This window comes from Leptonotus elevatus, chromosome 9 (assembly GCF_054856555.1).
Source record: "Leptonotus elevatus isolate MCC_2025b chromosome 9, RoL_Lele_1.0, whole genome shotgun sequence".
Taxonomy (NCBI): domain Eukaryota; kingdom Metazoa; phylum Chordata; class Actinopteri; order Syngnathiformes; family Syngnathidae; genus Leptonotus; species Leptonotus elevatus.
The window spans coordinates 13,882,762-13,904,287 of record NC_141247.1 but is presented as its reverse complement, the minus strand read 5'-3'; the positions used below and the strand labels follow the sequence as shown (position 1 = coordinate 13,904,287).

Genomic DNA, 21,526 nt, shown 5'->3' with positions numbered 1-21,526 from the left:
TTGGCCATAGTAGTTGTGTGGTTTACATTACTTTCATTCGCGTGCAGCTGTCATGGGAGCAATTTATACTCCAATACTCACTGACCAGTCATGGGTGGAGTCTGCTTTTTAATCTGCATTTAGTCAGCAGGGATAGGCTACAGACCTGAAAGATAAACTGTAAAGGAAAGGGATCCATGGCTCTGTCCTTGGTGCTGAATTATGTTTTAATGTGCAGTGTCAAAGCTTTCTTGATTTTCAAACAACACCTGACCCCATGCCCAAAGCAGTTGGCCTACTCCAATGTATTACATGCTCTGTAAGTGTATGGAAATTGTCATAGCAGTTACTAATTAAATAATGTGTCTGTTATACTGTATTATGTGGAACTTTACAACAATGTTTGGCTTTTCATTTGTAGTTGGTTGCTTTGCCACAAGGATAAGGATTTATCCATTTCCACAAAATTATTTGGGTTGAACTTTTTGGTGCTTTTGATCACATTTTGCCTTTATTTATCGTGATAAATCTATCTGCATGGTGACACTGCTGATTTGCATGTTTACAATTTAAATATTCACTATAGGCCTATTAGATTGTTTTTTTTAACTAAATTAAAATGCATTGTCTTTTATGATTCACAATTTAAGAATCAACTTCCCCATATTTTCACAATTTTATTTCTAAAGCATTATTTACCCAATTTTAATTTGGGTGGGGGTGGGGGTAGTTTATCATATTTAACTGATTTTACAATTTGATAGTTGCAGCTTTATTTTTATTTTTTTTTCTCTCTCTCTCTCTTTATTAACGATGCAGAATACAACTGTAGGCCTATTCTCTTTTAGGGAAATGTTAATACCAAGTTTGAACGCTTGAGGTCGCATTAGACCACCACTTTGTATGAGCTCCCTATCTCAGCGGTTCCGTGCAACGTCATCACGCTGATCGCATTGTGTGCGCAGCCCATAAGAAAAAGATATTCAGAGGAGGATAGCTGACGGATTTTTGGACGCTCGGGCGTTGTTATGTGGATGAAACAATGTGTTTTTTTACGTGGGAATCTGTGGAAATAGCAATGGGTGGTGGACGTAAACATTCAAGTCTCTGTTGGTTCTTTCTTTCCGTTTTATGGCACAGCTGCGCCGCTCAGATTTCCTATTCTATTTCCGAAGAGGTGGACAAAGGAACAGTGGTGGGAAACCTTGCGAAGGATTTAAATATCAACGTGAAGGACCTGCAAACTCGGGATCTGAGTGTCGTGTCTGCTTACAATAAGGAATATTTCAAGGCCAATTTTCGAACGGGGGAGCTTTATGTTGCAGAGAGAGTAGACAGCGAGGAGCTGTGCCCAAATGTGATCAAATGCACCCTCAATTTAGAGGCCATACTGAGGAACCCGATGGCGCTGCATCGAATTGAAGTGGTGATAGACGATTTAAATGATAACGCACCTCGTTTTGTGGAGGAGTCGCATTCAATTAACGTGTCAGAATCCTCACCTACAGGCGAGCATTTTTTACTTCCACTAGCGCTTGACGCTGACGCTGGAGGAAACTCGGTAAAGACTTACAAGTTGAGTACGAATGAATATTTTTCTCTAGATGTGCAGGGCGGTGGAGAGCAGAGTGTATCTGCCGAATTGGTGCTGCTAAAAGCCTTAGATAGAGAAAAACAAGCCACGATAAAATTAACACTTACAGCCATTGATGGAGGTAAGCCTTCCAAAACTGGCACGTTATTGTTGCATGTAAATGTTTTGGATTTTAATGATAACACACCTTTATTTAGTCAAGCACTGTATAAGGCTCGTGTGAAAGAAAATGCGCCACCCGGGTCTTTAGTGATTCAGTTAAGTGCTACAGATTTAGACGAAGGAGACAATGGGAAGCTAAGATTTGCTTTTGTTAAACGTGCCTATTTTGACCCTGCAGACGTGTTCCTAATAGATGCAGACACGGGTGAGATCACTGTAAAAGGCCATTTGGATTATGAGGCACAAGCAGCGTATGATATTCATGTTCAGGCTACTGATAAAGGTTTGTTGCCTCGGAGAGCAAATGCAAAGCTACTGGTGGAAGTGCTTGACGTGAACGACAATGCTCCAGAAATTGTAGTGACGTCACTTATGAACCCTGTGAAAGAAGACGCTGAGATTGGAAGTGTCGTGGCTTTAGTGACAGTGACTGATATAGACGGAGGAAAAAACGGCAACACTCAATGTAAACTAAGTGGTTCGGCACCTTTTAAGCTTAAATCTAATTATAAAAACTATTATTCTCTAATTGTGGATGGCCCACTTGATAGGGAGGAATACTCTTTTTACAATGTCACTCTTGTAGCAAATGATGAGGGGAGCCCTCCTCTAGCCAGCACAAGCGTTGTTGCCATTCAAGTGGCTGATATTAATGATAATGCACCAAGTTTCTCTGAACCAATTATTAATATTTACGTCAAAGAAAACAGTCCTGTGGGAGCCAGTATCCACAGAATAACCACAATAGATTCGGATATGAACGAGAACGCAAGAGTGGCGTATGCATTATTGGGAGATGCAAATGACATTCCAATAACATCGGTGATGAATATTAATTCAGAGAGTGGAGATATAGTCAGTTTGCAATCTTTTGACTATGAGAAGTTGAAGACGTTTCAGTTCAAAGTTCAGGCCACAGATTCTGGTGTTCCTCCACTCAGCAGCAACGTGACTGTTAATGTTTTTATCCTGGATGAAAATGACAACAGTCCCGCCATTTTGGCTCCCTATTCCGAACATGGCTCCTTAAACAGTGAGAGCATCCCCTATTCTGCCGAAGCGGGATACTTTGTGGCAAAGATCAGGGCAGTAGATGCAGACTCTGGCTACAATGCACTGCTCTCCTATCACCTGTCTGAGCCCAAAGGCAGCTACAACCTCTTCCGGATCGGAACCAGCACCGGGGAGATTCGGACCAAGAGGCGAATGAGTGACAATGACCTGAAAAGTCACCCCTTGGTGGTGTTGGTTTGTGATAACGGAGAAGTCTCCCTGTCAGCTACTGTGTCTATTGATGCGGTGGTGCTTGAAAGCACAGCTGACATCCACACTCAGTTCAGAAATGTGCCCATCAAGGAGGAGAGCTTCTCCGATTTACACTTGTATCTGCTCATCGCCATTGTGGCCGTGTCGCTCATCTTTCTGCTCAGCCTCATCGCTTTAGTGGCCTTCAAATGCCACAGACAGACAGACGGACCTTTCGACAGGTACAGCGCCCCAATGATCACCACCCACCCTGACGGGAGCTGGTCTTACTCCAAAGCTACTCAGCAGTACGACGTGTGCTTCAGCTCAGACACACTCAAAAGTGACATGGTGGTTTTTCCCACGCCCTTTCCACCTATGGAAGCAGAACTGATCAGTATTAATGGAGGAGACACCTTTAACAGGACTCAGACCCTGCCTAACACTGAGAAGGTAATGTAGATAACAAACCTCACAAAGGTCTAGCCAATATATGTAGATTACAATGTTTATATATTTTTTTCAAATCAGTCTGCTATCTTATAATGTCTTTGTTTGGTATTAACTCATCAACAAACTGATATGAAATAATAAATTATGATATTTGGGAGAGCAGTGATTCCCAATATGGGCGCTAAGGCACACTAATGTGCCATGAGAGATCATCGGGGTGGTGTGAAAAAATGTTCACTAAGCTTGTCAGAGAACAATTTGATCACACATACTGTATGTGTTCATCTATCTATGCCAGTGATTTACAGTGTCTGGCAAAACAATTTTAAACATGTTTCCAGTTTTGTCTTATAACTGGTGGTACAATCAACCCTCGTAAACACCTGATGTCACTCACACAACAGAGTAAGTCATGCTTGACTATATACCAGCTTTGTGTTCAATTAAACATACCTATATTTCATACTGGGTTAGTCAAATAGTGAGTAAATTGAGACAAGTATTCATATTTTTGTGACATTTTTGGTAAGTATTCCGTGAGATTTTTCCAATGTAAAATTGGTGCTTTTGCTCAAAAAAGGTTGAGAACCATTGGGGAAGAGAATGCACAATTTAGGGAGGATCAACGTGTCCTAAGTAGCTGGTCAACTAAAACATAATTGTATAGTAATAATTTCAATAGTATAGTTGGCAAAATTACACAGGTTTTTGATACTCTAATTTAAATGATAAATGTGGCTTTGGTCTGTTGGCCGTTTTGACTTGACAATTTCTGACCACAAGATGTCCCCCTCGGTCCACAGATGTAACCCCAAAAATGCTCCTCCCTTTTCTCCATATTGAGAAGTATTAGTGATTCTTTGTTCGCCGTTACAAAGTCTTCTTGGCGTGCTCTGACTCGGACGTCTTAAAATGTTACCGGTGCAATTAATTATTTCGGTGGCATCTGTCTAACGAGCCAGGAAAAGAATGAAAGTGGACGACATTTTTCGGCTTTGGATATATTTTTCCTTCCCTTTGTTTCACGTATGGAGTGTGGCATCTGCACAAATTGTTTATTCCGTGTCGGAAGAATCAAACCCTGGAACCACTGTGGGGAATTTAGCGAAGGACTTGCACCTCGATGGCCAGGATTTGGAATTGAGAGGTTTGCAAATATCAGGACCGAATGCCAGGTATTTGGAGGTGAATGCTAAAACGGGAATACTTGTGGTGAAGGACAGAATAGACCGAGAGGACCTTTGCTCTCGCCACGAGAAGTGCTCTTTGGAAGTGGAAGCCATTGCAAACGCGCCGCTGAATCTTTATCGTTTTGAGGTTACAATTGTGGACATAAACGACAACACCCCGTATTTCCGACAACCTGAGCTTGTTTTGAACGTGTCCGAGTCTGCTTTTACTGGAGAACGATTTACTTTGCCAAAAGCATTCGACGCAGATGTCGGCAGTAATTTCGTAAAAAGCTATAAACTGAGCCAAAACGAGCATTTTTCGTTGGATGTGCAGAATGTGGGTAAGCAATCGATGTCTGCGGAATTGGTGCTGCAAAAGGCGCTGGATCGCGAGAAACAGTCGGTAATTAAGTTCACGTTGACAGCTCTGGATGGAGGAAAACCTGTTAAATCGGGGACGTTGCAAGTCACAATTTATGTGCAGGATGTTAATGATAATATTCCAATATTCGACAACGCGTTGTACAAAGCCAGCGTGATTGAAAATTCTCCGCCTGGCACAAGTGTTCTGTCAGTGCATGCTCGTGATTTAGATGAGGACCATAACGGAGAAATTGTGTATTCTTTTATAAATCATGACGGCGATAATGACGTTGACAAATTTGCAATTGATTCAGTAACAGGGGAAATTACAGTAAACGGTGAATTAGATCACGAAAAGGGCAATGCTGTTGAAATTAGAGTGCAAGCAAAAGACAAGGGCTTGAATTCAAGAGCATCGCATTGTAAAATACTCATTGAAATCATCGATATTAATGATAACCCACCCAAAATATCAGTGACGTCATTAGTCGACGTGGTGAGGGAGGATGCGCCGCTCGACACAATGGTGGGACTCTTAACGGTGAAAGACAATGACACAGATAAAAACGGCGTTGTTAATGTTCAAATAATTGAGCCTGTACCGTTTAAAATAAAAAACACATACAAAAATCACTATTCATTGGTTGTAGATGGTGCCCTGGACAGAGAGCAGGCTTCTAAATATAACATTACCATTACTGCATCTGATGAAGGCGTTCCTTCGCTGACCAGTACAACTGTAATAACTGTGCATGTTTCTGATATCAATGACAATCTACCCCGCTTTGGTGAACCTGTAATTCATATTTTTGTTAAGGAAAACAGTCCCGCTGGCACAGTTATCTATACCTTAAGTGCAGAGGATCCAGATGTGGGTGAAAATGCAAAAATATCCTTTTCACTTATGAATGTTAATCGTAAAGATGATATAGTGAGATCAAATATTAATATCAACTCGGATAGTGGTGATATAGTGGCTTTGCAATCATTTGACTATGAGAAATTAAAAACGTTTCAGTTCAAAGTTCAGGCCACAGACTCCGGTGTTCCTCCACTCAGCAGCAACGTGACTGTCAACATTTTTATCCTGGATGAGAATGACAACCGTCCCACCATTTTGGCTCCTTATTCTGAACATGGCTCTGTTAACAGTGAGAGCATCCCCTATTCTGCCGAAGCAGGATACTTTGTGGCAAAAATCAGGGCAGTAGATGCAGACTCTGGCTACAACGCACTGCTCTCCTATCACCTGTCTGAGCCCAAAGGCAGCAACAACCTTTTCCGGATCGGCACCAGCACTGGAGAGATTCGGACCAAGAGGCGAATGAGTGACAATGACCTGAAAAGTCACCCCTTGGTGGTGTTGGTGTGTGATAACGGAGAAGCCTCCCTGTCAGCTACTGTGTCTATTGATGCGGTGGTGCTTGAAAGCACAGCGGACATCCACACTCAGTTCAGAAATGTGCCCATCAAGGAGGAGAGCTTCTCCGATTTACACTTGTATCTGCTCATCGCCATTGTGGCCGTGTCGCTCATCTTTCTGCTCAGCCTCATCGCTTTAGTGGCCTTCAAATGCCACAGACAGACAGACGGACCTTTCGACAGGTACAGCGCCCCAATGATCACCACCCACCCTGACGGGAGCTGGTCTTACTCCAAAGCTACTCAGCAGTACGACGTGTGCTTCAGCTCAGACACGCTCAAGAGTGACATGGTGGTTTTTCCCACGCCCTTTCCACCTGTAGAAGCAGAACTGATCAGTATTAATGGAGGAGACACCTTTAACAGGACTCAGACTTTACCTAATACAGAGAAGGTCAGTTCTAATGTCCTGTATTATTTGATATTCTTGTTGAGTTGAATTTCCCATCCTGCATCTGTTTTGAGGAGATAGAAGCGCTGTCCATGGTGCTTACTGAGACTCGGCTCACATCTCATTTGACTAGCTGGGGTGCAGTTGAAAATGGTTTACCATTGTTGGGAAAGCTATACAAGCTATTCTTCATTAAATTTAGCTTCACTACATTAAATATACTCACCAGAGAAATGTAGCTAACTAAGATACAATAAAATTACAAAAGTAACTAAACTACATAATTTGGGTTGAGCCTTAAAATAAAACTTTGTTCTCTGTAGTTTTACAGTTTGTGTATTTATGAATACTGTAAAATCTTTGGACAATCTTGCTTCTTACCATACTGCACTATCAATATCTACTTCAGTGGAAGCTTGTTATCAACATTTAAAAAAAGAAAAAAAGAAAAGCCCTAAAATTATGCATTATAATTACATATTTGGTTATCCTTTTCTATTAAGTTGAACATTTCAAATATATCAAACTAATATTTTAAATAGACCACAAGCATTTGTTTTGGTAGTAATCAGCACAAGTAAAATATCTAGGAAGCATAATTCAAACATATACTTTTCAACATCGTCTTTTATCCACTCATTCTACCTACCACTTGTCTAAATTTCCCACACTCAAATGCGCACACCATGTTGCTAGCTGTTGCTATGTTAGCTGTTGATGTTTGCTGAGTCTTAATGACTAGCATAGCTGGCTATTGTTATAGTAACTTTGTGACATACCAAATGTGTGCCATTAAATTTGTGCTGATTATATTGGTTAACTCCGGAACATATATGTCTTTTGTGAGGACTTAAAAGCCAGCATGAATTAGTTCAGGTATGACCATGGAGATTTTTTAAGATGTACGCAGATGTATCAGTTGTGTTTCCATAATCCATACCACTCCACACACTCCGTCTAACATGGGTTAAGCGGGAGGATAGTTATCTGTGACATCAAATGGAAGATAATACATTTAAATGTTGAAACTGCCTGGAAAAATCTAGCATTTGCAAATGCTACCACTCTACTGCTATCACAAATTCTGTTTCTCTACCGAAAATCTATTTGAGTTTGGAAACAGTGATATGATTACCCTACTGAGAGATGTAGTTAAGATGGTAGCGCTACTACTGCCTAACACTGTGTTTTGCGTATGGAACACAATTAAGTGCAAATATGAAAGTACAATATGAGGACAAGTACCTTAAATGTCTTTGTAAAACAAACAGCAGCCAAAGCACTGAGCAGCCATAACTCAGACATTTTTTTTATCATTCATGCATAGTATGTTCTTTGTTCACACAATTTCTGTGGCCTATGCAAACAAATATGTATGATACAATATCCATAATGCGCCAAGCAGAATGCGAACATCCTTGCAAATTCTAAGGGTGGTTACGTGTAAATCGGCCGTAATAAAACTTCAGGATTTAAAATATCTGATGACAAAAATAGTAAATAAATCTCAAATGTGACTCATATCAGGATGAGTAAGTACAAAAAAGCACACATTTAAAATTATTTATACAAACAATATTTTAGTTTAGTGTGTTTTTAATTCAATGCCCAGTGTCCATTCACATTGTTTGTGAAATTAGTTTCAAACTAACCAGAATAAATAAATGTATTAGACACAATAAAACCAAGAGCTGGCATAAAAATGCCACTGACATTGGACTAGTTAGGTAGAGTAAATGTGCTTTACTTCTGCAAGTGTGAAAACAAATTCAATACACAATATACTTGAACACTGGGCATCTAAAAGCATTACTAACCTGCCCACCAATTATTCACCACTGTATGTACGATTATTTGCCAGCAACTCATGACAGTTTCCTGAAAAGAGCACATAAGCATAAAGTTATTTAATAATTCAATAAATAACATACATTCCGTATTTAAACTGAGTCAGATAAAAGTTGCATGCATGCATACACTCCAACACTGCAAGTTAAATGTAGAATAGTCCTCTTGTAACGTTACTAACCTGTTCGGAGTTCATCAACCATTCCATGTTGCTTATTTGGCCGCCAGTAGTCATAGCTCAGTCAAAAAAGCTCATCTAGGTTTTAAGTTATTTGTGAAGTGTGAGCAGGACGGAAGTTAAGAGGCAACGGAGTTGCTGCATAAAGTATGTGGGAAATTATTTTTCTTTTCTTTTCTTTTTTTACATTTGAAAAGCATCCTTTCTTACTGTAGGTCAAGCGGCCGGTTAAAGATGAACTGGAGGGAAATTAACTTACCATTTGCACATTTCAAAGTTGCTAACTTGTGCCAGCAAGCAAAGCTCTCAAACAGATTTGGCATATTATCTTCGTTTTTAGGAGTCAGAATATATTGGGCTCTCTACTGCCGCTTGTGGCTAGAGGTGTCACTGTAGTTCCACTTCTTGACCAGCTAACGTTAGCATGTGTGAGGTGAGCTCTAGCTAAAATGAACTGTTTTGCTCCTGAGTTCTTCTTGTTGTTGTTACTACTTCGACTTTGTTTGCAACACGCTAGGCAAGGACTTGTCTGTGTAACTATATTGAGCTGTACCAAAAAAATATATATATAATTGACTTGCTGTACCTTGCAGAGACTAGTGATATTGTACTGTTCTGACTGCTAATTAATTATTTGTAATATTAACAGATGTATCTTAGTAGGGCCCGACCTTGTAATCGGCCGCCGATTATAATCGGCCGATTATTGCCCATTTTAAAAACATTGCTAGTCTAACGCTAATGCTATAAACGAAGGGAGGATCCTATTCAAATGCTAACAGAAAGTTAGCATTGACTTCAGGAGTGTTTTTCCTTCAAATAACGAATATTCACACACAAATACTATGGAGACACATACCCACAGGTTAGATAACACTACGCAAAGGCACAGATTCTTACCAATGTGTGAAAAAACGAGCGCAACGTTCTTCTGTACTCACTTTAGGTGTGTACACCATGGATGCATTTAATCGGCAATCGTTATTTTTTTCTTCCAAAAATCGGTATCAGCATCGGCCTCCAAAAATGCATATCAGTCGGGCCCTACATTTTAGTCAAAAAGAGCATTATTATATTTTTGTAAAGATAGCCTTTGTTATTCAGCTCTCAGACTGGATTCATCTGATTGTGAAGATGTACCTAATGTTGTGGCCAGTGAGTCTATTTTGACAGTATAAGAATCAAATGTAGCCACTTTGCATTTTTAATTATCCATTATAGTATCATCACTATACTGAAGTTTACTATCGGATGCAGAGCCATCCCTACTTTAACATATCCAGTTTAGGGAACATTTCATTTTTAGGCATTTTTTTACTCAAATGAAATGTCAAAATAAGTATTTTGCCTTGAATTTAAATAATTAATATACATTTGTTTGTTTGGTTGTGCAGTTAGGTCTAGGAGTTCTATCATTAATGAACTTTGACCTTTTTTTCTCCTGCGGCTTGCGTCCCCATTTCTCCTGATGCTCAACATTCAGATATTATTCACCTAAACCTAGCTTCTTCCTCTCCCTTTCCTAGTGCATGCTCCCCTTTCCCATCCCCCTCTCTTTCACTGCCGATTTCTGAGGAGGAGAGCAGCTGAGGGAACTAACAGGGAATTAATGTCCATCGCCGCAGACATGTGTGCTACCAGCCCTGGAGTGTTGCAAACATGATCTAATATATATTCATTAGCATTCCTAATGTGTACACTGCACAGCACAGGCAGCGTTGCTGCAGTCAGTCTTCGCACATACAGCATATCTCAAGATATCTCTTATTCACTGTGGTAATGTTGTTTCTTTATTATGGGCCTGCTAAGCGGAGCAAGCAGCAGCGAAGCTGCTGCTTGCGGAGCAAGCAGGCACATATTACTATCCTAGAAAAAAGGGTTTATTGTTGCGTTTATTATTATATCATCTTCCACGATTTTTCCGCAAGAATGCGGCCCGTACCGTAGATCGCACCGGCACGAATGAGGTATCAAACGATGCGGCTCGATCTGACTCGGTGCGGCATTATTTTTCTAAGAATTCCCAGTTACCATGGCGACGCTATTCCCAAAAAACTCCCAAATAAAAGTCCCATAGGAATGAATGGGAAAAGGAAAGACAAAATCACACATCAAGCACCTTTTTCAAAGAGACGCTGCGCGCGCATACGTTAACCGATTGATATGAATTTTAGCTCATTTTGTTGGAATTTTTCCCATCTTTAGCTCAGTGTCAAAAAAAAAATTAAGGAATGAAAGCTCTTCCCCCTGTGCGGGTTCAAAGACAGTGAGTGTAATCGCCACTCTGATACCCAATTAAGCTTTCAGTGACGGGAACCAAAAAATCTATTTCCAAAAGTTTCACTTCAACTCGTCACCATGGCCACAATCTTTGCTCACTAGACATCAAATTCGCACATTTTGTAGCCACAAGCCTCTGCTTTCTGAAAAACTAAGTTTTATTTGGCTAAGGTGTCATTTAGTACCTTTATTTTCACTTTAAGCGAGGAGAAGTCGGACTTTGGCGCCTATCTCCTCCATGTAAATTTCGCCGTTTTTTCCCTCTTCATTTTCGATCAATCATAAGTTTTCAACCTGCTCTCATTTGGTCATTTTTCATCCGATTAAAAAACTGAGAACATGCTCGCGTTCCCCAAACCCTTGCCGTTCTAACGAGCCATTTCTGGAATCTGCATCTTCAACCGTTAAGTCGCGAGAGGCTTTTGTTTGAGGTGAGCGTAATCCTATACAAATCAATGGAGTGTTGGTGCGTGACGTCTCCTCACAACTTAAAATCAAATGTGTGTGCGTGAATGTGCATGTTTTGTAAAGGGGCAGCGAGATACTGTTAATTATGGTAGATTCCACATTTCTTGACCGATTTCAATGGTTTGAATTTTAAACTGTTCAGCTCATTGAAATGTTACTTAAAATCAAATGTGTGTGCGTGAATGTGCATGTTTCTTAAAGGGACAGTAACATACTGTTGATTATGGTAGATTCCACATTTCTTGACCGATTTCAATGGTTTAAATTTTAAACTGTTCAGCTCATTGAAATGTTACTTAAAATCAAATGTGTGTGCGTGAATGTGCATGTTTCTTAAAGGGGCAGTAACATAGTGTTGATTATGGTTAACTTCCACATTTCTTGACCCATTTCAATGGTTGAAAGTTTAAACTGTTCAGCTCATTGAAATGTTACTTAAAATCAAATGTGTGTGCGTGAATGTGCATGTTTCTTAAAGGGGCAGTAACATACTGTTGATTATGGTAGATTCCACATTTCTTGACCGATTTCAATGGTTTAAATTTTAAACTGTTCAGCTCATTGAAATGTTACTTAAAATCAAATGTGTGTGCGTGAATGTGCATGTTTTGTAAAGGGGCAGTAAGATACTTTTAGTTGATGTTGATTATGGTGAACTTCCACATTTCTTGACTGATTTCAATGGTTTAAATTTTAAACTGTTCAGCTCATTGAAATGTTAGTTAAAATCAAATGTGTGTGCGTGAATGTGCATGTTTCTTAAAGGGGCAGTAATACTTTTAGTAGATTATGGTTAACTTGCACATTTCTTGAGCGATTTCAATGGTTGAAAGTTTAAACTGTTCAGCTCATTGAAAAGAGTTAGCAGGCCCATTCAAAATTTCCGCGGGAATTTTTCTAGTTTATAAATGTTCTCTTTACTATAATAGAATAACGACTACATAGTTCAGTCCAGCACTGTGACGCGGCGAATCTGTGATGTTGTGAGTCACTCAGACGACATGACCTCATTTCAGGGAGTGGTCCAGCACAAACAAGCGTGGTCCGATGTGACTGTCGAAGCTCTCTTGCTTGTGTGAGGGAGATTTGACAGAGGCTTTGTGTGCTTACACGCAGCCAAGGCATCGTGTGTGTGGACAAGTGGGTCATCTTGTGATTTAAAGATGGCTGCAGCGGGCTGATGCATTATTTTTTCCTTTCCAATATACCCTCCCTATGTTGTGCTTCCCTAACAATGCCTGGAGCCCTCTCCCTGCATGAAAGTGCTTCAGTGCCTGTTCTGCACGCCGCAGCTCTCTGTGAATATGAGTAGAGATGGCTGGGGGGAGGGGTAGGTAATTTTCCGCTCCCCGCTGCTGCTACTGCAGCTTCAGCACCGACCACGCTATCAATTGGGCTCAGCCTTCTACTCTGCGCCTGGGCGGGGCGGACGACACCTAATGTCAGTCACTGTGGCAGGGCAGGGCAAGTGTGTGGCCTGTGTGGCTGAGGCGAATGAGGAGAGGTGATGTTGTTTTTTTCCCCCCCAGATCATTATGCACTTTCATCATGCTTGGACAGTTGATCTGCGAATGTGTTATGGGTATTCTGATGTCCATGAGAAAATGGTGGCGCCTTAAGAAAGCTTTCTAGCTCACTCAATGCTGCAGAATGTATTCAATTATTCATTCTTCCATACATTATCTTACATGAGGCAAAGTGGTTTGCAGTAGCTCTGATCAATTGTACTTACTGCAGTAGTTTTACTTGAGCACAAAAAGCATCATGTTGATGTGAATATTTGATTTGAGTTGTGTCAATTTTAGAGGGGGCGATCTGTAAAATGAAGTAGCAACCATCTGTGATGTTTTTGTCTGTCATCTCTCTCTTATCCGTAGCACTTCCTGTTTTTCTTCCCTCACAAGGGCGTGTCCTTTGTGCAAGTCAGGCAGACGCTGCTGTCCGTGGTTACCATGGAGACTGCGCTCAGCCTTAATGAAATGATGTACTCCTCTGTTTCCTAGGAGCTGCCTGGATGCACCCGCCTCCACTCAGGCGTCCTTTTGAGCGTGTGCAGTAGATGCGAGCTCGAATGAAAACAGGCTGACATTGTAAAGACATGGAAGTGTGTAGTTTCATCATGAGCAGAAATGCCAAAATCACCAGAAAATTAATTAATTGGAGACTGTAAAAGCGGACAAGAAAATAGCGGATTTTAGAGGCAAAAAATAAAGCAGCAGGAGCAGTTTGAGAAAAATAGCTTCTGAGGACAAGATAGGGGGGAAAAAAAGCATACAATAGATGCCTTGTGGGAAAATCTTCTAATTGGTCACAGCTAAAAGAGTAAATTTATCACCCCACTTGTTTGTCTCTGCCATTTCCCCCAGCATGTCCTCCTTACGTGCTCTCTTTCCGCCTGGGAGTGGCGTCGGGATGTTTTTGTCATTAGATTAGCTTTGTCATGCTCGCAACCTCAGCTTCCATCCTCGTCGCATATGGCGAGGATAAAAAGCCAAGGCATCCAAAAAGGGAAATGTCCAAAGCCTGCCTGCATTTCCTGATAGCTTTGTTCAGCGTCTCTGATTTATGCACACAGAATGAATCGTGAAGGCACTGTTTAACCCCAGAAGGAGAGATTTGTCCCCTTTTTCGTTTTCTCTCTCTCCGTGCCCTTTATTTTTGAAAGCAAGGTCCACAAGGGATGTGCACAAACAAGCATGAACCAGAGAAATGTTTCTTCTACACTTTGTCCACCTGTGTAAAGGGATTAACATGGGACTGGTATTTGAAAATTTTAAAATGTGTTATTTGGGACAAAATTATGCAAGTTACACACTGCTTTATACTAAATAATTAATTATGTAATGAATGTGTTGATCTTTAGTTTTGAGATTGGCCTTGTGCCAATACTTATACCAGTATTATTATTATTATTATTGGTGCTAATAATGTAGTTCTACACTCGTAATCAGAAAAAAATGTGGAATAAGATTTATGTCAGCCGTGTTCAGATATTTTAAGGTAAACACTAGGATGTTTTTTGCTGGTTCGAGTGGGTGTAATGTGGGATATGCGCTGTGAATTGTGAGATCAGATGCATTTGGCATTGCGTGTTGTTGCTTTCACAGCAAATGTCCCTTATCTTCTTGCCTTACAGCTGGCATTATCAGTTTTGGGTCACTGCCATTGAAAAGTGAATGAAAACGACTGTCCTTGATGTGCTGTATGTGTTCTTGCTCTCTGGCTTCAATTCCCTCCTAGTCATGGCAGGGATTATGCTTTAGAGAGCTTTGGCTTAATGAAAAAGACCAGCGGATTGGGAGTGGGGTAGAGATCACGTGTCCACCACTTGTGCTACCAGTTGATTCCAACAGAGGGACCACTTTCACTGTGTCCAGCACCTTTAGTGTATTGCTACATATAACTTTGGTTAGTGTTTACTTCCCACTCAGTGATGCTGTAAATACATGTAAATGGTTAGTGTTGTCTGCCTTTTGCCTGCCAGTCAATCAAGATTAACATTGTTTTGTTGAAAGGCTGAATTGTTGCTCTTGTATTTAATCACATTAGATAGTTCAGGTGTGCCTTGCTTGTGTACTATTATCTGGTGCATATTGAGGGAGAGAAAATGATTCTCAGTGGTCATCACTCACAGAGGCCAGAGAAAGTAGTCTTATCAATTTGTGTATATCCTGACATGTAAAGAGTTTTGGATCACACTTGCAAATGGAGCTGTTTCTAATGTATTGGAGCACTAAAAATGAAAGAACCCCATATGCCGGAAGAGATGATATGAATGGCTTTTATAATGGCCGCTTGCAGTATTAATGACGTTGGGTCTTGCAAAATGAAAATGTCCTTAATACATTGGCCTTTCTGCATCATTAATGAGATGGGGGATTGAGGATGTTCGTATTATGACAGCGTGAGAGATCATTTCTATTTTCATCATAAAAATGTACACAGTACATTTGGTAGAGTCAATTTTACTCTGAAAAAGACAATATTCGGTCCCAGTCTAAACAGAGTAAACTTTATACTTGGAAGAGAGTAAAATATTTTTTTCCCATGTCTCCCACAGCCAACACAGGTGTTTCAAATAATTAGCTAATCAGCAAGCTCTGCATGAAGCCTGATAATGATTGTGAGGTGAGAGAGACATGGAAAACAGACTGATAGGGGTACTCGAGGTACAAAAATAAACTATTTTCTCATTGAAAAAACATCATTTTATGTCTTGATTAGTTTTATCGTAGATTATTTTGGATTTATTACCTGACCAATATATCGATAATCAGGTGATTGTCATATTGAGAGATAATCATTAGTGTGAGCCTTGTATCGTATCGTGAGGTAGCCAGAGGTTCCCACCCCTAGTATTAATTGTACATGAAAAATAATGAAGCTATCAAATTAATTCTGGACAAAATATTATTATTATTATTATTATTATTAATTATTTACTGCTGAAAATGGCTCAATGAGTCAAGCATCCCTTTAAAGGCTGAATCACAAGTGATTGAATTTTGTGTTAACCGCATGACTTAAAGTGATATAAGGTGAGAGTTGTTGCAGTTTGCGTCAGATGAGATGCATTTTTCAAGGAATAGCAATTAGCGTGTGCAGCTCCGTGGTTGTTGATGCGAATCAGGCATCTGTCGTTTGAAGAAACTCGTTGATAACTTGATATGCATCACCCAGGTGGAAAACTAACTGTCACTCTGTAGCCTTCAATTAAAGATGGGGCAGATGTAATAATTAAGTATGATGTTTGATGAAAAACATGCCATGCCAAAATGTGATGGAAAGAAAGGTGGCAAATGTGCGTAAATCCAGCTTTGTGTGTGAGATAAACCTTTTTGTGTGTGTGCCAAACAAGCAGTTCTACACGGCCCACTGGGAAAATCTGCTAAATGTCACTGATGGCGTGACTGAGTGTCCGTGCAAAGCCATCAGAGACTGTTGAACACTTTTATGGCCAATGTGCAGTGGCATGAAATGCAGAGAGCATTTTTTTTGTACGTTTATTGGTTTGACCAAGACACGGAATCATGTATTTATTTTATTGTATTTTTTCTTGAGAGAGCTCAGTATTGTTCATTCAATAATTTTACCGATTCGACATGTCATCATCATTTTTTAATTTATTTTTTATTTTGTATGTGTGTGTGTGCATGTGTGCATAAGTGTGAATCATGTATTCCTAACTGCAAGTACAACATCTGCACTGGATTGTTTTCACGTGTTAATGATGAGCAATATCACAAACCAGCTAATTAAGTCGAAACTGCATAGCAAACACACTTGTTCTGCATGTTATTTGCATTCCTTCCCCAAACGCTCTGCAGTATCACATTTGCCACAACTTCTTCCTACTCGTCCGCCTCCTCTCCTTCCTCCTTGCTGACTTGGAGTCACTCCATATATACACTCATCCACTTGCAGCTTCCGAATGAGTCACTGTCTTCTCCCTCACATATGATGGGCGTTATTATTGCTGTGGGCAGTCTGCATGCGTGTGGGAGAAAGTGGCACTACATCAGGAAAGGAGAACAGTATGCACAGCACATAGTACATACAGTACACGCCTTGTGGGCCAGGTGCCAAGACAGGTGGATATTCACAGCATAACAATTTTAAAATCAACTGTTAGAATCACTGAAAGATGATCTATATAGGCTATACTGTATATTTGTTTTTTTGTTTTAGGGATAGACCGATTATCGGCTGGGCCGATTATTGGTGCCAATATTCAGCATTTTGACAAATATCGGCATCGACAAGAATCATACGGCCGATAATAGAAACATTTTAAAAAGTGTTAACTTCAGGGAACTCATTATTTAAATTTGCAGAGATGCTGCTGAGCCTGGGAACTCTTTGCACCTTCTGTTTTAGTTTGAAAATAAAATAAAATTTTGGAAACATTTATTTACTGTAAAAAAAAAAAAAAAACCACACAAAAAAAACAATAGGTAGCTATTTACTTACGCTTGTATTTAACTTTTGAAGACATGCAACTGTCCCAGGGAGATCCCTGAACTTTTTGTTAGATTTTTAAAACAAAGATGTGTATTGACTAAGATTATTTTTTTAAACTACAATATTTTACAAACCCTAAAAAAAATTCAATAAACATATGCTTTAAAGTAAATCAATTTAGGAGCTGGAGTTTGTATTTTTTCAAATTTTGATGCCAATATTTTCCCTTTCAGTGAAAATGAATATCAGCTCCAAATATCGGTTATCGGTGCTCTTCACTACTCATAATCGATATCGGTACCTGAAAAAAACATATCGTCTATCTCTAGTTTGTTTTCAGTTTGAAGTGAACAATAACAAATAATACAAAGGAAAGAATGCACAATGAACCAACAAGAGTAGAATAAAAAAAGACTGACTTTACTTCCATTTTAAATGTGAGACGTGTACTAATTAAATTTAGACATTTACCGTTGGTTCAAAATATTACAAACATTTCAGTTTTATCCAGTGCAGTTCATAACTACTGCCATTTCTGGAAACTACAACCATGATATAACCATATTGTTAGCAACGTTTCTTTATATATCTCTTGTAAATAACGTATTTCTAAGTGTGCAAGTGTACCTAATGTTGTGGCCAGGTCCATTATTTACAGTTAAATTTGGACGTAATATATTTTCATTTGAGACACCTGGTTGATAACAGAATTGAACCTGATCTCCCTATACTTTCATGATCTACCCTTTACTGTGTAATTAGGCAATGCTTGCAAATTGGTAGTTAACAAATGGAGAGCAAATACAAAATGTTTGCTTACTATCACCTTAATGTTTTTTTTGTTTTTTTTTTTACTTTTCAGCATGCTGTTTTTCTTGCCTTCCAGATTTCATAAAGTACTCCTCTAGGTTATGAATACAGGTAGTAATGCTGGGTTTGAATAACAGCAGAAGCCTGTTCGCTTGACTTGCTCATAAATTGGTTTCCCGGTGCATGCATTGGAAAGGGCGGTGGCGCTGATGAAAAAAAGAGGAGAGAGAGACGATTTTTGTCAGCTGCAGATGGGAATTGGCTGCTCCGGAATGACCTTGAGCGATAGATATGTCATTGAAAAAACAACTCTTTAGACGATTAGGTATATTTTGTTGTTTATTAGCTCATTTTATCCGAGCTGGAATGAAAGCTGCATCGTTTGAGCGAGCCCCCTCCCTTCCTTTGCCCACACAGCAACACCACAGCACGGGGAGGAGAGGGAGGAGAGAGAGGAGAGAAATCGGTCTTGCTCGGAGGGCAAACATTTTCAACCATAACAACGCAAACATGGACACACAGGGAGAAAAGAAGGCGGAATGGACACCAGCGAGGTAGCAGGCGGTGTTCTGCACGTAGTCATGCAGACTATTTTCTTGCTCTCAGCGTGACGAAAGACACGCGTCTGATTTTTAGGCAGATTTTTTTTCCCTCCACGTACTGCCTCCTTGCGATGGCAACAACAGCGCGTTACGGATTATGTTTAATTATTTTAATATACGGTGGCTGTACGAGGGGGCTGATTCACTACTCCATTCCGGAGGAACTAGAGAACGGCGCACAGGTGGGTGATATTGCCCGAGATTTGAGTCTGGACCTGAGGAAACTTATCAGCCGTCGCATCCGGTTGACACCTGAGAGTGGACGGAGGTACTTCACCGTTAATCACAAAAGTGGGAAGTTGGTGGTGAGTGACCGTATAGACCGGGAGACCCTGTGTAAAGTGGGGGACACCTGTGCACTCAGCCTTGAGGTGATTTTGGACCACCCCATGGAAGTGCACAACATCGAGGTGGACATTCAGGACGTTAACGATAACGCACCGAGGTTCCCACATTCGCAGTATCTGCTCGAAGTGTCCGAATCTGCTCTGACGGGATCAAAGTTCCACATAGAGGCCGCTCAAGATCCAGATGATGGCTCCAACTCTGTGAAGCAGTACCGCCTCAGCCCCAACCAACATCTAACTCTGGACTCTGTTAAGCCCTTCTCTAATAACAAGCACATTGAGCTTATTCTCAGAAAGCCCTTTGACCGTGAACAGACGCCATCCGATCAGCTCATCCTAACAGCGGTGGATGGAGGCACCCCGCAGAGAAGTGGCACAGCCAAAATCAATGTACGCATCCTTGATGCAAACGACAATGTGCCTGTTTTTGACAGCTCGGTGTATAAAGTCAAAGTGTATGAAAACTCCCCAAAGGGTACTCTTGTGATTCAGTTAAATGCTACAGACCTCGATGAGGGCTCCAATGGAGATGTTTTTTACTCATTCAGCAGTTACACTCCAGAACGGGTCAGGCAGACGTTTGCCTTGGATACAGACACAGGGAAGATAACGGTGATGAACAATATAGACTATGAGGAGACGAAATCGTATGAAATTTACATTCAGGCAATGGACAAAGGGCCTGCCGCTGTGGCAGTTCACTGTAAAGTCGTGGTCGACATTTTAGACGTTAATGACAACATCCCCGAGATTGTCCTGTCTTCTCTTTCCATTCCTGTACGTGAGGATGCCCGCGCAAACACCGTTGTTGCTCTGATCAGTGTAAACGACCGAGATTCTGGACCTAACAAGCAAGTCATGCTGGAGCTCACACCTCCAACCCCCTTTAAAATCAAATCCTCCCGCACCCACTATACAGTCGTCACCTCTGCATTCCTGGACCGTGAAACCATCTCATCCTACAACATCACCATACGTGCCGTAGATGGAGGAACCCCGCCTCTGTCCTCTCAAATGACCTTTAAAGTAGACGTCGCCGATGTAAACGACAACCCTCCTCGATTTGAACAGACGTCATATACTGTTTACATCACTGAGAACAACGCGCCAAGTTCGCCGCTGTGTACCGTCAAAGCCGCGGATGCTGACGCAGCAGAAAATGCGCGCATCACCTATACTGTCCTCAATGACAACAATCACGGCATCCCAGTGGCAAGCTACGTCAGCGTCAGATCCAACACGGGTGAGGCCTATGCCCTGCGAACATTTGACTTTGAAAAGCTGAGAGAGTTTCACTTTCAGGTTAAAGCGCAGGACAATGGCATGCCCCCACTAAGCCGCGTGGCTACAGTGTATGTTTACATTATGGATCAGAACGACCACAAGCCAAGGATCGTTTACCCACCTGCTAATGGGAGTCGCACCACAGAGACACTGTTGAAGAACTCTGAGGCTGGAGTGTTGGTCACAAAGGTGGTGGCGTGGGATGGGGACGCAGGGCAGAACGCTTGGCTACTGTACACCTTTCAACCGCCCAACATGGAGCTTGACCTCTTCAAGGTGCACGAGCACACTGGTGAGATCCGCACCACCAGACGCGTCATTGAGGATAACTCCACCTCCTTTGCTTTGACGGTTCTTGTGCGTGATAATGGCCTGCCGCCGCTCTCATCAACCACAACTGTCCACGTGCACGTGATGGAACTCATGCCTAAGTTGACCCCTGACCCGAAGCGCATCATCAGGCCCGAAAGCCCCTTGATGTTTTCCCATGTCACCATCTACCTTATCATCGCCCTGTGTGCCACCACTTTCGTGTTCTTGGTCACTGTCTGCGTGCTGGCTATTGTGCGTTGCCATGCCTACTGCACCCAGCCTGGTTCCTGCTGCCCTTGTTGTGTATCCAAGAAGAGTCTGCCTGAGGGTAACAGCGCAGCAGCTGCCAGTGGGGGCGGAGGCCAGCCAAGTGCCAATGTGGCCCTACGCCGAGATCTTAAAGTAGAACCGCATTACATTGAAGTGCGGGGTAATGGGTCCGTGACCAAAACGTACTGTTATAAAACGTGCCTGACAGCGACTTCAGGAAGTGACACGTTTATGTTCTACAATACGGGACGACCTCACAGTGGCACCTGGGGCTCGGGATATGTCACCAGCCACAGTGGACAAAGCCAGATAATTGTTCGCCGTCTCAGCATGCCAGATGCCACTGCCATTCAGGTGTGTGACTGCTCCAATGTGTGTGTTGTTT

General features: G+C 41.3%; 1 protein-coding gene across 24 annotated transcripts in view; it reads left to right on the top strand.

Moving 5' to 3' along the window:
- LOC147168462 (protocadherin alpha-C2-like) overlaps positions 1–21,526 on the top strand; it is a 156,308-nt gene that overhangs the window by 119,918 nt on the left and 14,864 nt on the right. Inside the window, exon 1 of one of the 24 annotated variants that reach the window (XM_086085321.1) lies at positions 4,319–6,784. The exons of 22 other annotated variants lie outside the window; for them this stretch is intronic. In XM_086085321.1, coding sequence (XP_085941447.1) covers positions 4,403–6,784 — 2,382 coding nt within the window. In that variant the 5' untranslated portion in view covers positions 4,319–4,402. Of the gene's footprint in view, positions 1–4,318; positions 6,785–16,119; positions 21,496–21,526 lie in introns of those variants that run through there. One more of the 24 variants, XM_086085312.1, reaches the window with a different exon arrangement.